Source organism: Cetorhinus maximus, chromosome 12 (assembly GCF_964194155.1).
Source record: "Cetorhinus maximus chromosome 12, sCetMax3.hap1.1, whole genome shotgun sequence".
Lineage (NCBI taxonomy): Eukaryota > Metazoa > Chordata > Chondrichthyes > Lamniformes > Cetorhinidae > Cetorhinus > Cetorhinus maximus.
This window is the reverse complement of record NC_135890.1, coordinates 71,270,860-71,292,608: the sequence shown is the minus strand read 5'-3', so window position 1 is coordinate 71,292,608 and position 21,749 is coordinate 71,270,860. Positions and strand designations below refer to the sequence as shown.

General features: G+C 44.2%; 1 protein-coding gene across 4 annotated transcripts in view; it reads left to right on the top strand.

Annotated features, from left to right (window-relative positions):
• Positions 1–21,749, top strand: part of depdc5 (DEP domain containing 5, GATOR1 subcomplex subunit) — a 181,595-nt gene that overhangs the window by 64,968 nt on the left and 94,878 nt on the right. For all 4 annotated transcript variants that reach the window (XM_078553861.1, XM_078553863.1, XM_078553860.1 and 1 more), the window contains exons 18-23: positions 742–778; positions 3,735–3,861; positions 4,358–4,572; positions 11,729–11,932; positions 18,246–18,381; positions 19,873–19,970. In XM_078553861.1, coding sequence (XP_078409987.1) covers positions 742–778; positions 3,735–3,861; positions 4,358–4,572; positions 11,729–11,932; positions 18,246–18,381; positions 19,873–19,970 — 817 coding nt within the window. The remainder of the gene's footprint in view (positions 1–741; positions 779–3,734; positions 3,862–4,357; positions 4,573–11,728; positions 11,933–18,245; positions 18,382–19,872; positions 19,971–21,749) is intronic.

Genomic DNA, 21,749 nt, shown 5'->3' with positions numbered 1-21,749 from the left:
GCTTGTATATATGATGCATAGCTTTTTTTTTCCTGCAATTATTTCTAATTTAGTGACATTAGAAAGCTGCTCAGAAGGCCATCAGGTAGAACAAACATTTAATATAACCTAATACCTTACAGACTAGAAGGTTTCAGGTTTGCTTCTGGCTCTAAGCCAAGTTAGCTGATCTGAGCTGGGCAGCAGGTGATGGCTTTTGCTCCATTGCAAAAGAGGGAGAAAATTCAGCCAGGTTTCCTGTCTGCTATTAAGCACGTCCTTATGGAAAGTATCCGCGTGGGTTCCCAGTTTCTGATTGCGTTTTAATCATAGTGGTGGCTGTACATGGGCCATTAGTAGAAAAGGTTCATTGTAGACTTGGCTTTGGTTTATTCTAGTCTAGCATTTGAAAAAGGATTAATCTCATTTTACATTCACTAGCCCTTAGAAAATCTATTTAGTGCAATTGCATCCATTAGCCTCCTGTTTGCAGTTGGTATAATTATTTGATTCCCCCAGTCTAACTGTTCAGCCTAAGCCTTTGTCCTGGTCGCCCTATAAAAGGAACTTGTCCTACCCAACTTTTTTTTTCATTTCAAAGAAGACAGTTTATCTTTTGATCTGTGTTTTATTTTGAAGAGTACATTTGCTAAATGCGAAATTCAATTTCCGGTATTTTACACAGCTTTTGGATTTTGATTTCTTGTATTGAGGTCACCGCTAAAATCCACAGACTGTTTTACATCTGCTCTGTTTTTCTAGGCACCAGCAGAGAAAGGCAAAAATAATAAAGATAACAGTAAGTGTTTGCATCCTCTCATACTCTTCCGTTGTCATGGAGACAGCAAGCCTTTTGTTGAAGTTGAATATTAGTCCCCGGCAGTGACATATCAGTCTAAGTTGTAGATGTTGTTATGTTGGAGATTCATTGGGCCCTCGTAGGAGGGCTTGCTGTTTCGAGCCTTTCTGGTTTCTATCACTCAATAACCTGGTGCCTTTCAAGTCAAGAAGGGGATCTAGCGAAGCTGCAGAGATTCAGTAACAGCAGGAAAATTCAGCTTCACAGGATCACATATTGAGGCCACAGTTGCCAACTCTGCTTGGGTGGACGCCTGGAGTTTTCACGACCTGACCTCCTGGCTTGAAGCACCACTGACACCCACCCCCCGCCTTACCTCTCTACCTCTACACACTTTCACCATTGACCCGACCTCCAGATGCAGTACCTTCCCACACCGAGTGGAGAGGAAACTGAATTAACCTTGATTTAATCCCCGCCTCCATCCCTAATAAATGAACATAAATCATGTGGGAATTGCAGAAAATGTTTTGCTCCAGGGCTGCTTTCAGCAATACCCTGGAGTTTGATCTTCAATTCTTGGAGACTCCAGGCCAATCTTTGCATGTTGGCAACCCTAACTGAGACTCATCCTACTCTGAACAAGTGATGGCCCCTTGGGTTAATGCTTTCCCTGGCCTGGCACTGAACTGTACAGAACAGATTAGATCCCTACTCTGTACCCACTTAGCCGAGACGGTGATGAGAGGACTACAGTTAGCTGTGCGAGAGAGGGGAAAGAGCTGTTTTCTGCGCCTGAGGTGTCGCCCCTGCTGGAAAGGTATGCACGTAGGTGTCGAGAGAGGACTGAATGGGATTTGGTTGTGGTGCCACCCCGTTGGCAGATAGCATGCTAACATTGATTATCACAATGAGTTCTAGCTATTTGGGTGATCTACAAGAAGGCTACCAGTGTCTATAGATTGATAGCTCCCAAGAGTCCACACACTCAGCAGAGGAGAAGTGAAAAGTAGAGGAATCTTTGAAATAATTTATTGCTAAAGGTAGGAACATTTGGTTGTCATTTTTTAAATTGTCACCCTGTTCAAGATTATGTGCCCTCAGGTTGGACGTAATAACACTTGCTGCTTTTCCTCAATCCCCGCAGAACATTCTTTCTGCCGCCTCTATGTCTCTATTTCCCATTCTGCCATCCTTGTGGCCTCTTGAGTGAGGTTGACACTTTAGTGCCATTTTGTGCTGTGAGTTTGTACCCTGTGGGAATTGCATTTGAGCCTGTCCAGACTCATTTCACTGACAACACTTACAGCCTGCGAAATGAAGAAACAGTGAGAGTGCAGTGTGCTAACCAACAACGCCATCCAGTGCCCAATTATAGACGTGTGTTCTGATTTAATCATCACCCATTTCGTGATGTGTCTGAATTAACTTGTGAGTGAGTTACAAAGGTCCAATTGCTTCAGGGTTCTTGGTCATGAGCAGAAAACTCACACTGTTTAAAAAGTTAGTTTAACAGTAAGATTATAATAAAACCTGGAACTCACCCCATTGTATTTTCCAGCATGTGCTGTAAAATTTGTATGTCGGGGAGAGGTATTTATTGTTTGTAGTTTTTTTTTCTGGTTGCAGTAAGTATACTTCATGTCATTAATATATGGTAAACACCAGAAGATATTGGTAGTTTGTGACCTCGATTGACACCATGAATTTGAGATCACTATTTGATGATTACTGTAAGAATGTGTAATATGACTTTGAATATAGTCAGTCTCTCGGATTAGAGGCAGTGCTTTATGTTTATATTGTGCAGTAACCATGTTAGTGGCAGCAGGATTGCGCACATCAGCATCACATAGCAACCCAATTGTAATCTTGCTGGGATCAACTTTAGTCCAGAGTCTTTCTAACCACAGACTTTGCAAAAGTGCAGACCCTGGAAATCTGAAATAAATAACCCAAAATGTTGGAAATATTCTGCAGGTCAGGCAGTGCCTGTGGAGAAACAAAGGTGGGATTAAGCTTTCAGATTGGTTCTGACATAAGGTTATCAACCTGAAATGTTCACCCCACCATTCCTTCTTCACAAGTGCTGCCTGACTGAGTGTTTCCAGTTTTTGCTGTTTTTATTCAAACATTACATTGTGCTGCAGATGACTGCGTGAGACCAAGATATGAGAAGCTGATACCTCTAGCACATGCCTCATGTGGCATAAATATAGCTTCAGGGTGTGCTACTGAAACCCTTAGTCTGGCACCCTTGCGCTCTCTCTCGCGGACTCACTTTCTCTCACACCCTCTTGATCTCACTTTCTCTTGCTCTTGCTTGCTCTCGCTCTCACTCGTTTACTCTCACTCTTGTTCTCACTTGGCCTTGCTCTCACTCTCTCTTACTTTTGCTCTCAATTGGCATTTCTCTCATTCTCACTCTCTAACTCTTGCTCTCACTGGCCTGCTCTCACACTCACTCTCGCTTACCTCACTCTTGCTCTCACTTTGTCTTTCTCTCACCTGGTCTTGCTGTCTCTCTCACTCTTGCTTACTTTCACTCTTGCTCTCGCTTTCTCGCTCAGCGGCTGCCATCTTGGAAGTCCCAGCAGAGAAATCAGGGTGAATCTCTCACCCTTTTTCATCAAAATGGAAGTAGTTAGATTTGGTACTGTTTGTTTCAGATTTCTTTGAATCGTATCCAGTTGAGACAGTAATACAGAACTTTAATAACATTCACACCTGAACTCATTGTTACAGAATTCCATTTTTGTCTTGATGGTCAGACCAAAATGTTTAAAAACTTCCTGCTAGCTCTGTGACTCAGTACCGCAGGGAATTCTGTAGGTCTCTTAAGGATTTACTTGTGAAGCTGACGATGATATTGTGAGGTTCTATTCAGAGCTCCCACAACTCCAAAGGGACACTGAATATTTGTCATTTATTTACTTGTGCATTTCCTCATCTTTAGCAATTGGGGCCAGCAGCCCAAAGGAATCCGAGAACAGCCTTCCAATCCAGGTGGATTACGATGCATACGATGCTCAGGTATTCCGGTTGCCTGGACCATCTAGAGTCCAGCGGCCCACCTCCTTCAGGTGAGTTTTGTAATTGTTGCTTGAGGCTTTTGGAGTCCAAGATTTCTTTCTTGAGTCTCCCAGTTCCTCTGTCGTAAGGTGGTGAGCAGCTACTTGCTGCTTCCAGCCTTTTGCCAGTATTGAACTGAACAACAACTTGCATTTATATAGCAACTTTAATGCAGTAAAATGACAGGGAAGTAGTGTATGAGTATCCATCTTCCACGGATGTTACTTCCTTTGTAACAATCTTGACTTGGACATTCCCCACAGTGACCGACTGAGGACAGGAACTGAGTTGTGTGGGGATTATGAGTGATGAGGTTAGAACTGCATGTTCAAAACTGTGGCCCATCACTATGCTGTTACATTTCTTTGTGTTTTGTCTATTCGGAGGTTATAAAATTACTATTCCTTGATTTCTTTCATTGCTTGGATCAGTTCTGTTACAGATAATGTTATGCACTATCTGAGCAATAATGTACAGTGACCTCCATTTATATGTCTCTGATTTCAGACCTGTTCGAGAAAGCCACACCAGGAAAAGTTCCAGCTCCTATGACGTTTCGAACAGTCCACCCCACCACAGAGGAACGCTGCCCCTGGAGGAAGTCAGGAGCCAGGCCTCTGACGACAGCTCTCTTGGAAAGATTTCAAATATTCTTCTGATCCCACGGCCTCATCTTCACCAGTACGAAGTTAGCAGCTCTCTGGGGTACACAAGCACCAGGGGTAAGGAAGAGGCTTTGATTTCTTCACTTTTTAAAAAATTGCTTTTTCCTTGGCCCTGCCTGTCGGACTCCAACTGTAAAGGTTGGGGGGGATTTGGGTGGGGCGGGGGGAGGGGTGGGTGTGGGGAGCGGGTGCAGGCAGCCTCAGACTTCACCACCTCCCTTTCCAGTTACTACTTCCTGTTCAACAACTCCCAGCCGTGAAAGCCTGGACTGAGGTGCAACTCTCAATGCTCAACAGATCAGAAAGCTGCTTTGGAAGCCCTGGGATCCTGCTCTAGGATACTTTGGAATTGTGCACCCTGCTGTTTACTGTTGAGCAAGTCTGGCACTCAGAGAGCTTCAGAAGGATAGGAGATCATAATGCAGGATTGCAGTGACACTCATCAACTTGGCAATTGGCAGGAAAAAGAGGTCAGAAGCAATTCCATTTCTATTGAACAAGAGGCACCCTTCCAGTAGGAATTTCTCTCTAAATACTCAGCACAAGGACTTTTTTCCCTGCTAAGCTGTTGGTTGTTTAGTAGTCCTGTTCTATCATCATGGTTGTATTAGAAATATCCACATGCCTGTAAGAGCTGGGAATAAGTATCTTCAAAGGCATTGAAAATGTGCCACTGTCAAAATATTTTATAATAGTGCTGATGGTTGTACCTCTGCTTTCAATCTTTACAGAGCCCACATTCAGTGAGTGCAATTGGGCTGCGTGCCCCAAGTTAATCAGATCAACATTGAGTGAAAAGGGACAAACAAAAGAGGGCCACTCCTGATTGGAGGTCTCTGATCTGAATGTATCTGCCTGGTCTTAGCTGAGTTTCACTAATGATTCACCAGGAATGCGAGAGCAAGCCACACTTGACCTTTCCTAGGAAGGAACCAATGGATTCGAATTATAAGATGCCCTCCTCTGGGGGCCTACCAACCAGAAAAGGTCACAACCACTTTCAGACAAATGCTGTTGATGGCTTATTCGTCGGTACTCTGGTACAGCCCCAGTAAAGAATAAAGCCTATACTATGGATCCTAACAAGATGGTTCCCTAAACCCTTGAAGGCCCATGACACTAGCAGATGCTGTCCACCATCCACACCGTGAAGCCTGTGGATTAATGAGAACTGGGATCTTCAAACTTATTAGAGAACCTGACTCCCTCCCTCAGTTAAAACTAGCGAGAATTGACCTGTTAGTCTGCAGTCGTTTGTCCCTGTCCCTGTTAATTCACTTGCTTCCATTAATACCACTGCAAAAATGATCATGGGTGTGAAATTCAATCACCCCAATTTGCTGGCATGGAGGCCTACAACACACGCCCATATCTCAGCAAATGGGTGAGTTAGGAGCAAGATTGTCCAGAACAAGGAGGACACTGACCATTTACTTAAGGATGATCTTTTGAATCAGAGTTTGAATGTTAGAGCCTTTGAATGCTTGCATCACTCATCGCCTCAGCATATAAGACCATAAGACATAGGAGCAGAAATTAGGCCATTCGGCCCATCGAGTCTGCTCCGCCATTCAATCATGGCTGATAAGTTTCTCAATCCCATTCCCCCGCCTTCTCCCCGTAACCTTTGATCCCCTTACCAATCAAGAACCTATCTATCTCGGTCTTAAATACACTCAATGACCTGGCCTCCACAGCCTTCTGTGGCAATGAATTCCATAGATTCACCACTCTCTGGCTGAAGAAGTTTCTCCTCATCTCTGTTCTAAAAGGTCTTCCCTTTACTCTGAGGCTGTGCCCTCGGGTCCTAGTCTCTCCTACTAATGGAAACATCTTCCCCACGTCCACTCTATCCAGGCCTTTCAGTATTCTGTAAGTTTCAATCAGATCCCCCCTCATCCTTCTAAACTCCATCAAGTATAGACCCAGAGTCCTCAAACATTCCTCATATGTTAAGCCTTTCATTCCTGGGATCGTTCTCGTGAACCACCTCTGGACCCTCTCCAGGGCCAGCACATCCTTCCCGAGATACGGGGCCCAAAATTGCTCACAATATTCTAAATGTGGTCTGACCAGAGCCTTATAAAGCCTCAGCAGCCCATCCCTGCTTTTATATTCTAGTCCTCTCGAAATAAATGCCAACATTGCATTTGCCTTCCTAACTACCGACTCAACCTGCAAGCTAACCTTAAGAGAATCCTGGACTAGGACTCCCAAGTCCCTTTGCACTCCAGATTTCTGAATTCTCTTCCCATTTAGAACATAGTCTATGCCTCTATTCTTCCTACCAAAGTGCATGACCGCACACTTCCCCACATTGTATTCCATCTGCCACTTCTTTGCACATTCTCCTAACCTGTCCAAATCCTTCAGCAGCCTCCCCGCCTCCTCAATACTACCTGTCCTTCCACCTATCTTTGTATCATCTGCAAACTTAGCCAGAATGCCCCCAGTTCCTTCATCTAGATCATTAATGAATAAAGTGAAAAGTTGTGGTCCCAACACTGACCCCTGCGGAACTCCATTAGTCACCGGCCGCTATCCTGAAAAGGACCCCCTTATCCCCACTCTCTGCCTCCTGCCAGACAGCCAATCTTCTACCCATGCTAGTACCTTGCCTCTAATACCATGGGCTCTTATCTTACTGAGCAGCTTCCTGTGCGGCACCTTGTCAAAGGCCTTCTGGAAGTCCTTTGTCTAACCTACTCGTTACCTCCTCAAAGAATTCTAACAGATTTGTCAGGCATGACCTCCCCTTGATGAAACCATGCTGACTTTGTCCTATTTTACTATGCACTTCCAAGTATTCTCAAATCTCATCCTTATTAATGGACTCTAAAATCTTACCAACGACCGAGGTCCGGCTAATCGGCCTGTAATTTCCCGTCTTTTGCCTCACTCCCTTCTTAAACAGGGGGGTTACATTAGCGATTTTCCAGTTCTCTGGGACCCTCCCTGACTCCAGTGATTCCTGAAAGATCACCACTAACGACTCCACTATCTCTTCAGCTATCTCCTTCAGAACTCTGGGGTGTAATCCATCTGGTCCAGGTGATTTATCCACCTTCAGACCTTTCAGTTTTCCTAGCACCTTCTCCTGGTAATGGCCACCATACTCACCTCTGCCCCCCCAACTCTCTTGAACTTTGGGGATGTTACTCGTGTCTTCCACCATGAAGACTGACACAAAGTACCTATTCAGTTCCTCCACCATTTCTTTGCTCCCCACTACTACTTCTCCAGCGTCATTTTCCAGTGGCCCAATCTCCGCTTTTACCTCTCTCTTACCCTTTATATATCTAAAAAAAGTCTTGCAATCTTCTTTTATATTACTGGCTAGTTTACCCTCATATTTAATCTTCTCCCTCCTTATTTCTTTTTTAGTTGTCCTCTGTTGGTCTTTGTAGGCTTCCCAATCCCCTGGTTTCCCACTGCTCTTCGCCACATTGTATGCTTATATATTTGGCCTGCTCCCCGAGCGGAGCCTTTCCTTCAGATCTCTCAGTGGCTTTAGACTAATTTAATGGGGTTTTCAAAATCCCTTATGTTATGACCAGGTAAGGAAGGGTGCAATGACTCCCCTTTTTATCCCCACTCCTTGGTTGATCATAACAGGCTTTTTGAAATTTACAGGGATGAATGTGCCAATTCAGTGCACGTGCCTAACTGTTTACGCGCTGATTGCAAAGAACATTGGTCTGACAGGCTTTCTTGAGTTTAAAACAAGTAAAGGGGGTTAGCTTATATTGTGCTAAAAACATACCCAGGTTAAGATATTAAAGTATTAAAAAGGCAAACGCATGCCTCGCTGCCGGAACACACACATGTGCGCGCACACACACACATATGCAAAATTACAAGTTAAAGTAAAAAAAGGCAGTTAACTTTTTTCCAAATTAAGATTCAACAAGCAAAGGCAAAGATTGTAAGGCCTTGGCTATGGTTCACATCTGAGTAAGTTCTTAAGTTGCTCTTAAGAGCTGTAGTCCTTTGTTTTTCCTCCTGGAAATTCTGCTGTGGAATTTGAAGTTCTCTCTGGGATTTCTTTGTCTTTGCCCACAGTCTGATATAAGTGAAACACAGGGTCCATCTCAGTTGAAAGTGAGAGAGAGGCAAGCACCCTTTTTGCTGCCTTTAGATGTTACTTCTTCAGACTGCTCCAAAGAAAGCAGGGTTTTGTACTAAAATACAATTCGAAATGGCAATCTTGATCACATGACCTCTTCCACAGAAGGTTATTAATTAGCTCATGTCTGGACAGACCTTGGCTATAGTGTTATGGCCTAGATAATTAATTTTTAATGCCCAAGACATCACTCTGAATGGCCCATTCTTCCCTGTGATGAGCTGGGAAGAACATATCAACACCTCCAACAATCTCTGTAGATTGTCTGTCTCCAGCCTGATGGAAATAGAGTGTACCTATTATAGTGATTAAAATGGTGGCAGCCATTTTTAGGTTTCCGTCCATCTTTGAAGAAATCCATGACATTAGCAGGTGTGAAGTCTGGGCATTCCCTTTTTGTAATTCACATTGGAAACTTCCAAACACTTGACCAACTTACAGTTGCAGACATGTCAGGTGACCTCTGGCAGCCATTTTAAGTCGGTGTCTTTGCTTCAACAGTTGAAATTGCCTCTTAAAAAAAAGTTCCATATGTGAATCCAGCAGATAAAATTCAAATTTAACATTTGACATCAACATACCTCAGTAACACATTAAATAATGGCCAGAAGTGTTATGCTGAATTTTAATGGGATCTTTCCTCAACAGAAAGGAAGCAGACTGGGTCTGCCATCAGTCAGCAGAACAGTTGTAAACCACAAGCACTGCTAATTCAGTGCTTTTATTGCTTTAAAGTTCTTTTTTGATGTGGCAAATCCACTGCACAAAATATCAATCCTGATCCAGTGTGTGCAATCACTCCATTCATACATATGACATTATTATATTGGGCAACTTGTGCTCAGTAGAAGACCAGGCAGACCACAGTTCCCTTTGTGATGAATCACTACTCCTCAGAATGAAACCGGGCTAAAAGGGTTAGATGCTGAAGGCAGGTTGCATAGGTTAAGCTGTATTCCCTTGTGTATAGAAAATTAAGGGATGATCTAATTTCGATGATGAAAGGAATTCACGGGGTAGATGGAGAGAAAACATTTCCCCACTGAGAGGAGTCCAGAATGAGGGGGCTATCACCTTAAAATTGGAGTTAGGTCAGTCAGGGATGATGCCAGGAAGAACTTACTCACAAAAAGAGGAGTGGAAATCTGGACCTCTGTCCCGCAAAGCTGTTGAAGTTGTGGGATCAATTAAACATTTCAAAACTGAGAGTGATAGAGTGTTGTTGAGTAAGAACCAAGATGGGTGGATGGAGTTCAAATACATATCAGCCTTAATCCAACAGATTTGAGGAGATGATTGGTCTACTCCTGCTCTACATCCTTCAGTAAAGAGCAGATACAAACCCTGGTCCTGCAATAACAGGTGGCTGTACACACTGTGCACTCTGTGTAAGCCCCATGGCTTGTTGCATTTTACAATACTGGATGTGCTGGAGAGCTATATCAGCAACTGCTGCAGAAAACTGTGTTTGGCTGTGGGGTGGGTAAACAATTCAAGGCTTCCAAGAAGCAGTTGTAGAATTTGCAAACAATCTTCGGTGTTGCAGAGAAAAGCTACAAGCCCTCCCAGAGGAACATTTCATTCAGTTTTTGGGCCACGACAACAACGCCCCTTTCACCGCGCCCCTTTCTCCACACCCCATTTGCAACACTCCTTTCACCACACCCCTTTTGCAACACCACTTTCACCACGCCCCATTCACCGCACCAGCTAATCTTGAATCATGACAACCTGCTGCTTTGAGAAGGAAGAAGGCTGTTTGCTGTAGTTACATTAAACTGGTTAAACCTTGCCTGGACCACACGTGGAGTTCTCTGAACAGTTCTGGCCTGGTCTCCATATTGTGAGAAGGATATAGAGGTACTGGAAAAGGTGCAAAACTTACAAGGATGACCATAGAACTGGGAGGTTATAATCATTACGAAAAGCTGGAACTCTTTTCTCTAGGAAAGAGAAGACTGAGGGCTGATCTTACAGAAGTCTAAGTTTATGAAGGGGTTTGAAGGGTAAATGTAGATCAGATGTTTCCAATTGTGGAGGAGGCCAGAACTAGGGCTGATGAATATAAGAAAGTCACTAACAAATCCAATAGGAAATTGATGAGAAACATCTTTAGCAAAGAGTGATGAGAATGCCTCCACAGAGAGTAGCTGATGCAAATGGAATAGGTGCATTTAAGGGGAAGCTGGATAAGTATATGAAGGAGAAAGGTATAGTACGATACATTGTTAGGGTTAGATAAAGTAGGGTGGGAGAAGGCTTGTGGAGAGCATATACACCATCATGAGTAATGGGCCGAATGGCCTGTGCTGTATGTTCTATGTAACCTATCTTGCATTGCTGGTATTTATTATATTAAGGCCTTTGTGACCTTCTTGAATGTTGCAAAAACGTTTCTGTCCTGACCATGGTTTAATTCTGATTACCCTGTAGACCTGTAACTGGTATCCATTGAACTTCACTCCAGCATAGATCAGCACCCTGTGGGGAAGGGATGAGGGAGGTGGGGGGAGGGCGGTGAGGGGGGGTGGCAGTTAGGGGGAGAGGGATGGCGGTGAGGGGGAGGGGATGGCGGTCAGGGGGAGGGCCGTGAGGTGGGTGGGGAGAAGGTGGGGAGGTGGGTGGGGAGAGGAGGGGATCGCGGTGCGGAGAGTGGGGGGGCTGGCAGTGAGGCGGGGGGATGACGTTGAGGGGGAGGCGGGATGGCGGATAGTGATGAGGGGTAGTGGGGATGATGGGCAGGGGGGATAGTGGTGGGAATGGCAGTGAGGGGGTGATGGCGGTAAGAGGGGAGGGGGATAATGTTGAGGCAGGAGAGGTGATGGTGGTGAGGTGGAAGGGTGGGGGTGCGGGAGGGCAGATGGCTGGGGTGGGCATGGTGGTGAGGTTTCCTCAAGAACAATTAAAGTTTAAGAGGAATGTATTAATGGGCAGAAACCCACTGGATGGGTTGGAATGCCAGTTTTACAGATTGCCCAATATTACTCACTAGTTCAGCAGTTGCCTGACAGGAGAGGTAGGGGAACGTTGCCTCGTTAATTGTCCCATCAACTGTTATCTTTGTTGATTCTGGGCTCAACTTTGCAGATATCCTGGAACGAATGATTGACTCACAGCAGAGGGATTCCAGTGCCCCAGGGCGTTTTCATGTGGGCAGCGCTGAGTCCATGCTCCATATTCGACCGGGCGGCTACACCCCTCAGCGGGCACTCATTAATCCGTTTGCACCTTCCCGAATGCCAATGAAGCTAACGTCAAACAGGAGGAGGTGGATGCATACATTCCCAATAGGTAAGTGAGATGGGCAGGCAGCTTGTTGGACATAGCAAGTAATTGAATTGAGCAATCCTTGCCAGCTTTGCTAAGAGCTCAGATGGTGAGTGTGCTGCTTGGGTTTGGTACTGAACGATACAGCCCAACAAGGTCCAAAGTGCGATCCCTGCCTGATCTTCAGCTTGGGATTCTCCACCAGACCAGCAGGTAAATTCACCTCAACATGCAAATGCTAGACAGGAGAAGGAAGGACAGTCTTCACTGTGATACTGCTCACAGTCGGCTTACTGACCATTACTGTCTAGGCCACACATAGATATATCTGTGAGATACAGTAATTAGAAGACACCAGTGCAGTATTTCATCGATGTATGTTGTCATAGGAATCTGAGAGGAAGCAGAGTTAGGATAGGTCTTGCCGCCCATCAAAGGTCATTCCTCCATTCTGGAGTATTTATTTATACAACTCAATAGACCAACTGCAGTGTTCACTCGACACTGTAGCAACTATATCCTCATCTTGTCCCTCTGCAATGCTGTTCCTGCTGCCCATCCCAATCCTATTTCCACCGAGATCTGCCAACTGAGTTGCTTGTTTTATGTTCAGATTGAGTTTGAACTGCAAGGGTTTGAGGGGGAAGTACCTGAAGCAAAGAGAAACTCTGAATAGACTCAACTTCTGGTGGATGAATAACCATTAGTGGTTTGACTGCAGTAAATGAGACACCGAGCAGGCCCTGCTTTAATGCTCTTGCAGCCAGATATGAACGGGGAAGGAATGGAAACAGCATGTGGCCATGTTTAAAATGAATCTAATGGTGAGTTTGAGGGATAGACCTTTGAGCAGTAGTAATTGAGTATCCTGTTCTGGGTTGCATTCAGTAATACCCTAAGTTCCACTGGAACAGATATGATTGGGTAATTCCCCCATCAGTCACTCCTGGAAACCGCATTGCTGTAAATTGCTGGGATTGATTGAACCATATAATTTATTATGTAACTATCCTCCACTGACTGTATTTTGCTGCAGAAACCCTGCTGTACTCAAGGGTGAGGGGGTGGAATTCTGTTTGCTGTAATTTCAGTCATGGGTTCAGAGATTTTTAAGTTCTGTCCCATCTCCAACTCATTGGTTGGGACAGAACAGCTTCATTAATTGTTTGACCAGAGTATCTAATTATATTTTGAGTCAAGTTTTCCATGAAATTTGCTGCTACTTTTTAAGCTTTCTCCACATCACAGGAGCAAAGACTAACCTGATCAGCTCTGGGAAACCACATACTGAGCACATAAATGAAAATACCTTCAGGACATTGTTGTTCTGCTGCTGCATCGTATAAAACCTACTACACTCTCAGTGCTCTGTGGTTTGCTTCTGTTGTCGATACCTTCTCCTGTTCACTAACAAGCCGTGAGGACGCACTAACCAGAGATACTCCCCTGTGACCTGCACCAGCCGTTCATATCTTTCATGTGTGTACTGTATGTCCTGGTCCAGAAATATGAGCACATAACCTAGGCTGCCATTTCAATGCAGTAATGAGGGAGAGCAGCCCTGTCAGAGGTGCAGTCTTTCAGATGAGATGTTACACTTTCCAGTCTGCTCTCTGTTTGGATATAAAAGATCCCATGGCACTTTTCGGAGAAGAGAAGGCATGTTCTCCTGATGTTCATATTTATCCCTCACCCAACAAACAAAAACAGATTATTTAGTCATTTATTTAGTCATTTATTTCAAAACTGTTCTTGTGAACTTGCTGTGCATAAATTAGCTGCCATGTTTCCGACATTACAATAGAGACTACACTTCAAAAGTGATTTACTATTGTGAAAGGTGCTATATAAATGTAAGTCTCTTCTTTTTCATTATTCCAAATACAGATGAAGCAAATGACAGGTGAGGCGAGGCTTGTGAATTGATAAGCTGCTTTATTTTGTAGTTTAGTGAATGTACGTTATGATGGGACTCACTTAATTCAATCAGGGCAGCTTATTTCATGTAATTGATGAATTGCTGCAGTGTTTCTTGTAGATGGTACACATTCCAGCCACTGCGCACAATGGTGCAGAGAGTGAACATTTAAAGTGATGGATACTTTGTCCTGGATGGTGTCAAGCTTCTTGAGTGTTGTGGGAGCTGCACTCATCCAGGCAAGCGGAGAGTATTTCCTTACACTTATGACTTGTGCCTTGTAGTTGGTGGACAGGCTTTGGGGAGTTGGGAGATGAGTTACTCGCCGCAGGATTCCTAGCCTCTGACCTGCTCTTGCAGCCACAGTATTTATATGGCTAGTTCAGTTCAGTTTATGATCAACGGTGGCCCCAGGATGTTGTTGGTGGGGGATTCAGTGATGGTAATGCCACTGAATGTCAAGTGGGGGAGTGATTAGATTCTTTCTTGTTGGAAATGGTTATTGTCTGGCACTTGTGTGGCATGAATGTTGCTTGCCACTTATCAGCCCAAGCCTGGATATTGTCCAGGTCTTGCTGCATTTGGACATGGACTGCTTCAGTATCTGAGTCATGAATGGTGCTGAACATTGTGCAATCACCTGCGAACATCCCCATTTCTGACCTTATGATGGAAGGAAGGTCATTGATGAAGCAGCTGAAGATGGTTGGGCCTTGGACACTACCCTGAAGAAGTCCTGCAGTGATGTCCTGGAGCTGAGATGATTGACCTCCAACAGCCACAACATCTTCCTTTGTGCTAGGTATGACCTCAACCAGCGGAGAGTTTTCCCCCTGATTCCCATTGACGCCAGTTGTGCTCGGGCTCCTTGATGCCACACTTGGTCAAATGCTGCCTTGATGTCAAGGGCAGTCACTTTCACCTCACCTCTGGAGTTCAGCTCTTTTGTCCATGTTTGAACAAAGGCTGTAATGAGGTCAGGAACTGAGTGGCCCTGGTGGAACCCAGTACTATTATTTAAAGTATCTGGGGAAACCATATCAGTGTTGGACCATTGACACCCTAACTACTGATCATTTTGGTCTCTCTATCACTTTTTACAATGCTTTAAAACACAATATTTAAAGGGAATTATTTTTGTTTCGAAAACATTAAGATCATGACCGTGTCTAAGCAGGCCACAAAAGCAAACAAGCTTGCACAATCCTGGACTAGATTGTCATTTACAGGGCAAGTACATAAATAAAACAAGGGTTATCCTCTATATAAGAAAAAAATGAAAGGCTGTTTCTAAAATGGGAGACATCCAAGATGGTCACGCTGCTGTTGATTATCCAGGCAGCGTAGCCAGGTGTTGGGTAGCTTCCACAAACCTAAAGGATGTGTACCACTCTGTCCCCCTGTACAAGAATGCTGCAAGATATTTCTCTGCTGCCACCTTGAACTGAAACATTACCAGTATAAGATGCGCCTCTTTGGCTTTTCCTCAGCACCGAGTTTCCCCAAAGTACTTGCATGTGACCTAGGTTCATCTTGGCATGTAACAGGGAAAAGCTAATGCCTTGAGCCGTGCCAGATCCAAAGAGGAGATCTGTTCACTCCTTTCTGGTGAAGAAGGGGATGCTCCTTGTGATAGCCTCTCTCACAGTTGACCATGTTCCTGACAGTTGGAGGCTCATGCAGCAGAACTGAACTCAGAACAAGTGGGCAATCAAAGCAGGCACCTCCATCCATTGGAGTGCTGGTTAATACAATATGGTCACCTGGTTAATATGATATGACAAGCTGATCTGTGCATGTGATCAAATAAAATTCAGAGGTCTAAAAGAAGGAGCTGCCATTCCTGTTCCTTTTGACCATGTGCAATGATGCCAGAATCCGGCTGTTTGCGTGATGAATCTACCCTGTTAACTCAACATTTAGCTTGAGTGAGTACATTGTGGCAGATGTCATCTCACACTTGATCTTCACTTTGTGGTTGCTCAGGACATTTCATGCAGTTTGAAAGGCAGAGGCAATAGATCTGTTTGCCTCTTTGGCCTGACATCAGCTGCCAGCTTTGTGTTTCAGGAGAGGAGGCTGTTTTCCAGTCTGGAACATCATCTCCTTTCTCCTGATACAGATTCCTGAATGCATTTCCCAAGTTCAAAAGATCCAGCAGGGAAAACTAAGGCACAGATTCCTCATAATTGACCTTGCAAGCCTCATTGTCAGGCATCGTAGAAATAGGCTTATGCAGCATTGCACCATATTGCAGGAGGGAGTTAATTTCATAATTGGTCAGTTATTGCATTCAAAACATTCTGCTCAGCATTCTGATAACTGAAAGATAATGGCTATTAGATCTGGCTCTACCATGCGCAGCAATAAACTCATTGATTAGTTTCCAAAGGGCATCGACTAATACAACTTGTACCACAAACAGAAAAGGTTTACACACTTATGTTCTCCTCGTCAAGTTAGCCTCTGTCTTATGATGTCCTGTACATTGTGGATTATTTAGGGGACAGTGTTGGCCTGTTCCATGCTAGTTGTTTGAAAATGTGCTAAGTTAGGCACTTACTGCATCTTACTGAGTCTGTGCTTCATTCTGGGGCTTGAAAGTCAGATGGAGGTCTGAAAGTGACTAGCCAAGTTAATTTGGCTCAAAACCAACAAAACATTTATCGAGAGCCACCTTAGAAATTGACAGAAAACTGGAGGCAAAAAAGAATATGCAATTTAACCCAAGGATGTTGTAGATTGTGTTGAGCAGGAAGAGTGAAACTGTATTCATAAGAAGACTTGGTAACTTGTCCCATGGATTTCCACTGAAGTATTTATGGCAGAAGTCTGACCTTTGTTTAGGCCAAGGGTGTGATACTGCGTTGCTTAATACTGATTCATTCACTCACCTTGACCACTCGCATGAGATCATTGAACTTTTCTCGGCACTGCTGCCATGTTCTCTAGGCAATGCTCCGGCATTAATCTTCATGTGTGTGACCAGTGCTTCCTGGGCAGTGTCAGTGAAGCAGGGACCCTCTCCCTAGCATGCTGCAACATCCCCCTTTGATCCTGACTGTTCCAAAGTGTTTATCCAGCAGCCTGCAGTTCATTCGTGCAGTTTTCCTTTCATAGGGACTGCGCCTTTAAAAAGGGAATACTGCCTTGAGCATGTGGTTTGCCCACAATGCTTCTCGGCTCCCTGCAGGGTACAGAGGTCGCCGGCTGCGTTACAGAGAGCAGTGCAGTGCGGGATCCGCTCGGGACCATTTCCAATGATGGAAGTGAAGTAGGTGCACCGATTTTACTTGCTAGCCACCTCATTCGGCAACAGCATGGAAAGATCATGACCCCCACAGGACACAGGCCAATTTCTAGCCCCAAGTCTTTAACACTTGGCACAGGCTACACTGTGTGGTGTACAGACAGCCAGGTTATTCAATAAGAAGAACTTTAGCTTGTAATTGCAAGCATGGTCATTAAAAAAAGAGGATAGTTCGTTCTTTTTCCTGACAAGTATCTGCTTTGAGAGCTTGGCACCCAACTCTTTCACTTGAGGTATACTGTGAATTGAAAAAGGGAGAGCATCTGATTTGTCAATTGCTAGCCTTAATTGATAACAGTTCCAGGGTGCCAGTACTTTGGGCATCCCCAATTTCCTGTACATGAGTGGTAGCCAATGTTTCCTCTAAGCTGTGTGGCTGCACAGTGATCCAAAAGTTCCTGCTCAGCCCCCTTTAAGTTACTGCACAAAAAAAATTTCAAGGGGCCGTGGACTTAAATTGTCCATGCACAGTCAAAAAAAATAGAGGGTTTGTTGATGGTAGCCCTCCAGTCAGTTTTATAATGAGGGGCTAGTGAATTGTCCGGTGTTTTTCAAATAATGTTCTTTCAGCATTTACAAATTTAACTGCTCGGTTTTGTTGTATATTTAGTTAGGGCCGTTCCCCTGAATTGCAAAATGAATTTTGCCTTCATTCTTAGATTTAGGTTTCCTCTCCGGGATGGTGAAAGGACCAATCTAATATCATAACGTTTTCCTGCGTGCTGTTGTTTTTGAGGGATAGTCAGGACACTGGAAGAGTTTGCCACTTGTATTGAAACAGTATCGCAAAGTCTTTAATGCCCATTGGAAGAAGGAGACACATCCTTGGTTTTACATCTCATCCAGTAAATATTGGCACCCCTCACTGTGCAGTGCAACCTTGGTCCATTGTGGAAGTGGGCACAAACACGAAATGGGACTTAGACCCATGACTTCCCGACTTGGAAGCACCAATGCCATCCCCAGAGTCAGACCAGCTCTTTAAACTTGAACCTGGATTCAGTCATTTCCTTCCTTATGATGTATATATATTAGACAGGGTTTTTTTTTGTGTGTGCATTTGCCATGGTGCTAGGTGTGATTGTATGGTCTGTACATTCCATTCACAGGTCCCTCTGGAGAAGCGATCCAGATCCATCACCAGACCAGACAGCATATGGCAGAGCTTCAGGGAAGCAGTGTACAGGATCCTACACACTCCTCTGCAGAACTACTGGAGCTAGCTTACCATGAAGCGACTGGCAGGTTGGCATGGATGATACCAGTGGCAAATAATTCATGAAGACTAACCCCTGTTGCGGTGCATCAGGAACTAGAAACATGTAACAGTGACCCAGCCTGCTTGCAATTCCGTTCTGCCTAGTACCATTTATTGAAATTTATTATAAAGGCAGTTTACTGGATTGTTATGTAATGAAAGAACTTGGTTGTTATATAGCACCTGATCATCCCCCAAATATCTTGAAGCGTGTGAAAAGTTATGAATGAGCTGTGAATTGTGGACAGTGTTGTAATGTAGGAAACGCTGCAGTCAGATTGCACACGGCAAACTCTCACAAACAGCAGATTAAATAAGTGACCAGTTAATCTAGTTTTGGGGATAATATTTAAGAGAGGAATGTTGGCCAGGTCACCAATAGTGCCATGAAATTATCTTTATCCACTTGAGAGCTCAGATGGGGCTTTAGTTGAATGTCTTGTTTCAAAGATAATGCCTCCTAAAATGCAGCATTTCCTCAGGGCTGCACAGGAGTGTCAGCCTCAGTTATACGCTTCAGTCCTGAGGTACGATCTACAAAGTTTTATAAAGGGACACACCTGGTGCAGGGACGCGCCTGGTACAGGTACGTGCCTGATTGTTCGAATGTGTCCCAGATGGCAGGTTGCAAATGATGAACCTCTGGAAAGGTTTGCTTCATGGTCAACCTACATTGTTTTAACAGCTGTGAATCAGAGTTCACAGAAAATAACACTCCTGTTTACAAATAGCTGTATGAGGAAGGCGTGCATCACCTCCTGTCGCTGATCTTTGACCGCTGGTTGGACCTATAAGAGCAGGGTTGGTCAGACAGACAGGATTTGTTGCCATTTGCACAGTTGCTAAAACTGATGAGAATGTGTAACAATCCACTTTTCCTATTTTGTAATCAGAGCAGAACTTAATGTTGCCACAGCTAGAGAGCTCCAGAAATTGGCTGCCCCAACAGAAACAGGGTATCAAGGGATGTGTGAGAGGCATGGCCAGAATTCAGATCTCTCCCTCTAACACATTTTGTTAAGCCTGTGCTGCTCCTTTATCCTAAGCTGCGGTCTTCAGGGTTTTTAAACCATGTGTAATTAGTATGAACTTTGACAGCCCATTACATCCAAAGTTGATTTAATTTTGAAGTATTAACTTTGACAGTAAAGAGTACAGCACCTCACTTTTTCCCTTCCTGCTCCCTCTGCCTCACTGTATACATGTTTATCCATTCCTAGAGTTAGTGTGATCAGTGAGATGTGTAACATGCTGAATCTCGGCTAGAAAACCAGTGAGCGTGTGCTCACAAGTTTTGTCCTTCATCTCTCCAGGAATTCCTAATTGCAACCTGTCTTCCATCTGGCAAGGCTTTTTTGACTTTGATTAAAATTAAAGAGTGAAAGTAAAATGGTGATTTTGAATGCGCCATTGAATAACATTAGCGTGTTCCTGCTGCTTATTGTAATGTATCTCTGGTATGTATCTCTTACCCCTAGACGGAGCACTGCCAGGCAGGCTGCTGATAACCTATCTTTCCTGGGGTGTACAGGAGTGGAGGAGTTTGCCACGAGTCCTGCCAGCAGCCACAGTGCAGGTGAGAATATGAAGGGACTGGACCTATTCTTTTTTTGTTCTACCTTTATGTTCATTTAGGAATTAGTTTCATCTTTTTGCGTTGCCTTGCTGTTGACCTCAAGCACTGAGTTCAGACATGGGTAATACTATACAGAGCTGGGAATGTGATAATATTCACAATACAACCTCAACCAGTTGAACAGAATCTAGCCTTCAGCCCTCTTCTGCCATTCAATGAGGTCATGGCTGATCTGTGCCCTAACACCATATACCCATGTTTGCCCCATGCCCTTTAATACTTTTACTTCCCAAAGAGCCATCAATTTCAATTTTAAGTTTGAACAATTCATCTGACATCAATTGCCATTTGTGGAAGAGAGTTCCAAAACTTTACCAGCCTTTGTGTGTATTAGTGTTTCCTGATTTCACTCCTGAAAGATCTGGTTCTAATTTTTTAGACTGTGCTCCTTAGACCTAGACACTTCAATCAGCAGAAATAGGTTCTCTCTAACCACCCTAACTATTTCTCTTAATATCATGAAAACTTTGATCAAATCAGACCCTAACTGTCGAAGTTCCAAGGAATGCAACCCTAGTTTGTGTAATCTCTCCTCACAATTTAACTCTTGGCATCCAGGTCTCATCCTGGTAAACCTACCCTCCAAGGCAAGGCCAGTATATCCTTCCCAAGTTGTGGTGTCCAGAACTGCTCACAGTGCTTCAGGTGTGCTCTGATCAGGACTTTGTACATCTGAAACATGACTTCTATCCCCTCTAGATATAAAGGCCAATATTCTATTCGTCATCTTGATTATTTTCTATATCATGACATTTTAATGATCTCTGTATCTAGACTCCCAAATTTCGTGGGACCATCGTCTTTCCTAGCTTTTTGCTATTTAGAAAGTACTCTGTCCTATCCTTTTTGGTTCAAAGTGGGTGACCTCATATATGCCTACATTGAAATCCATTCGTCAGAAAAGCAGTGTGACAATTCTGAGGCAGTGAAAGGGTCAGGAGAGGTAGTGCTGGGTGTCATTAGCATTTTTGTGGATCCTGACTTTATGCTTTCAGAATGATGTTACTGAGGGGCAGCATGTAGTTGAGGCTTGGATCAGGGCCAAGGATGGGGACACCAGAGGTTTATGGAGGTGGGAATGGGAAGCAGAAGTTGTTGCGGTGATTCTCTGGCTGTGATTGGACAGACAGAAATGGAACAAGATGAGTGTAGTTGGATAACAATGGAGAGAGTTGGGGAAAATAGTGGTGTGTTGAAAGGCCACAGACAGGTTAAGAAGGATGATCAAAGGATAGTTTACCATGGCCGCAGTCACACAGGATACCATTTGTAACTTGTTTGTAAGGTCAGGTTGACTGACGGACCCAGCTCATCAGAATCTTCTCACTGTTGGTCTGTTGCAAGTCTGACATTATAGCTTTCATTATATCCAGTGCTTTGGCACTGGGGTGGGACAGAAACCTGATTGGAGAGATTCAGGAAAGATAGGCCCAAATTTGGGAGACAACAACATGGTTAAGGGACATTGGAGAGGAAAGGAATGCTTTGCTTAAATTGCAAGACATCAGGAAAGTCTTGGGTTCATACATGTCGTGTACTGAGTTAGCTGATCTCACAGCATCCCTTAATTGGGGCGGGGGGGTGTGCGGTGGAGCAGGGGAGGAGGGCCAGAACTCCTGCACCTGGTCGCCACCCAGTGGGCCCCACTGTCAATGTATGGCTGTCAACTGAGGACAGAATTTACCTTTTACTAGGACCCTCTTCCACAGTCGAATAGCC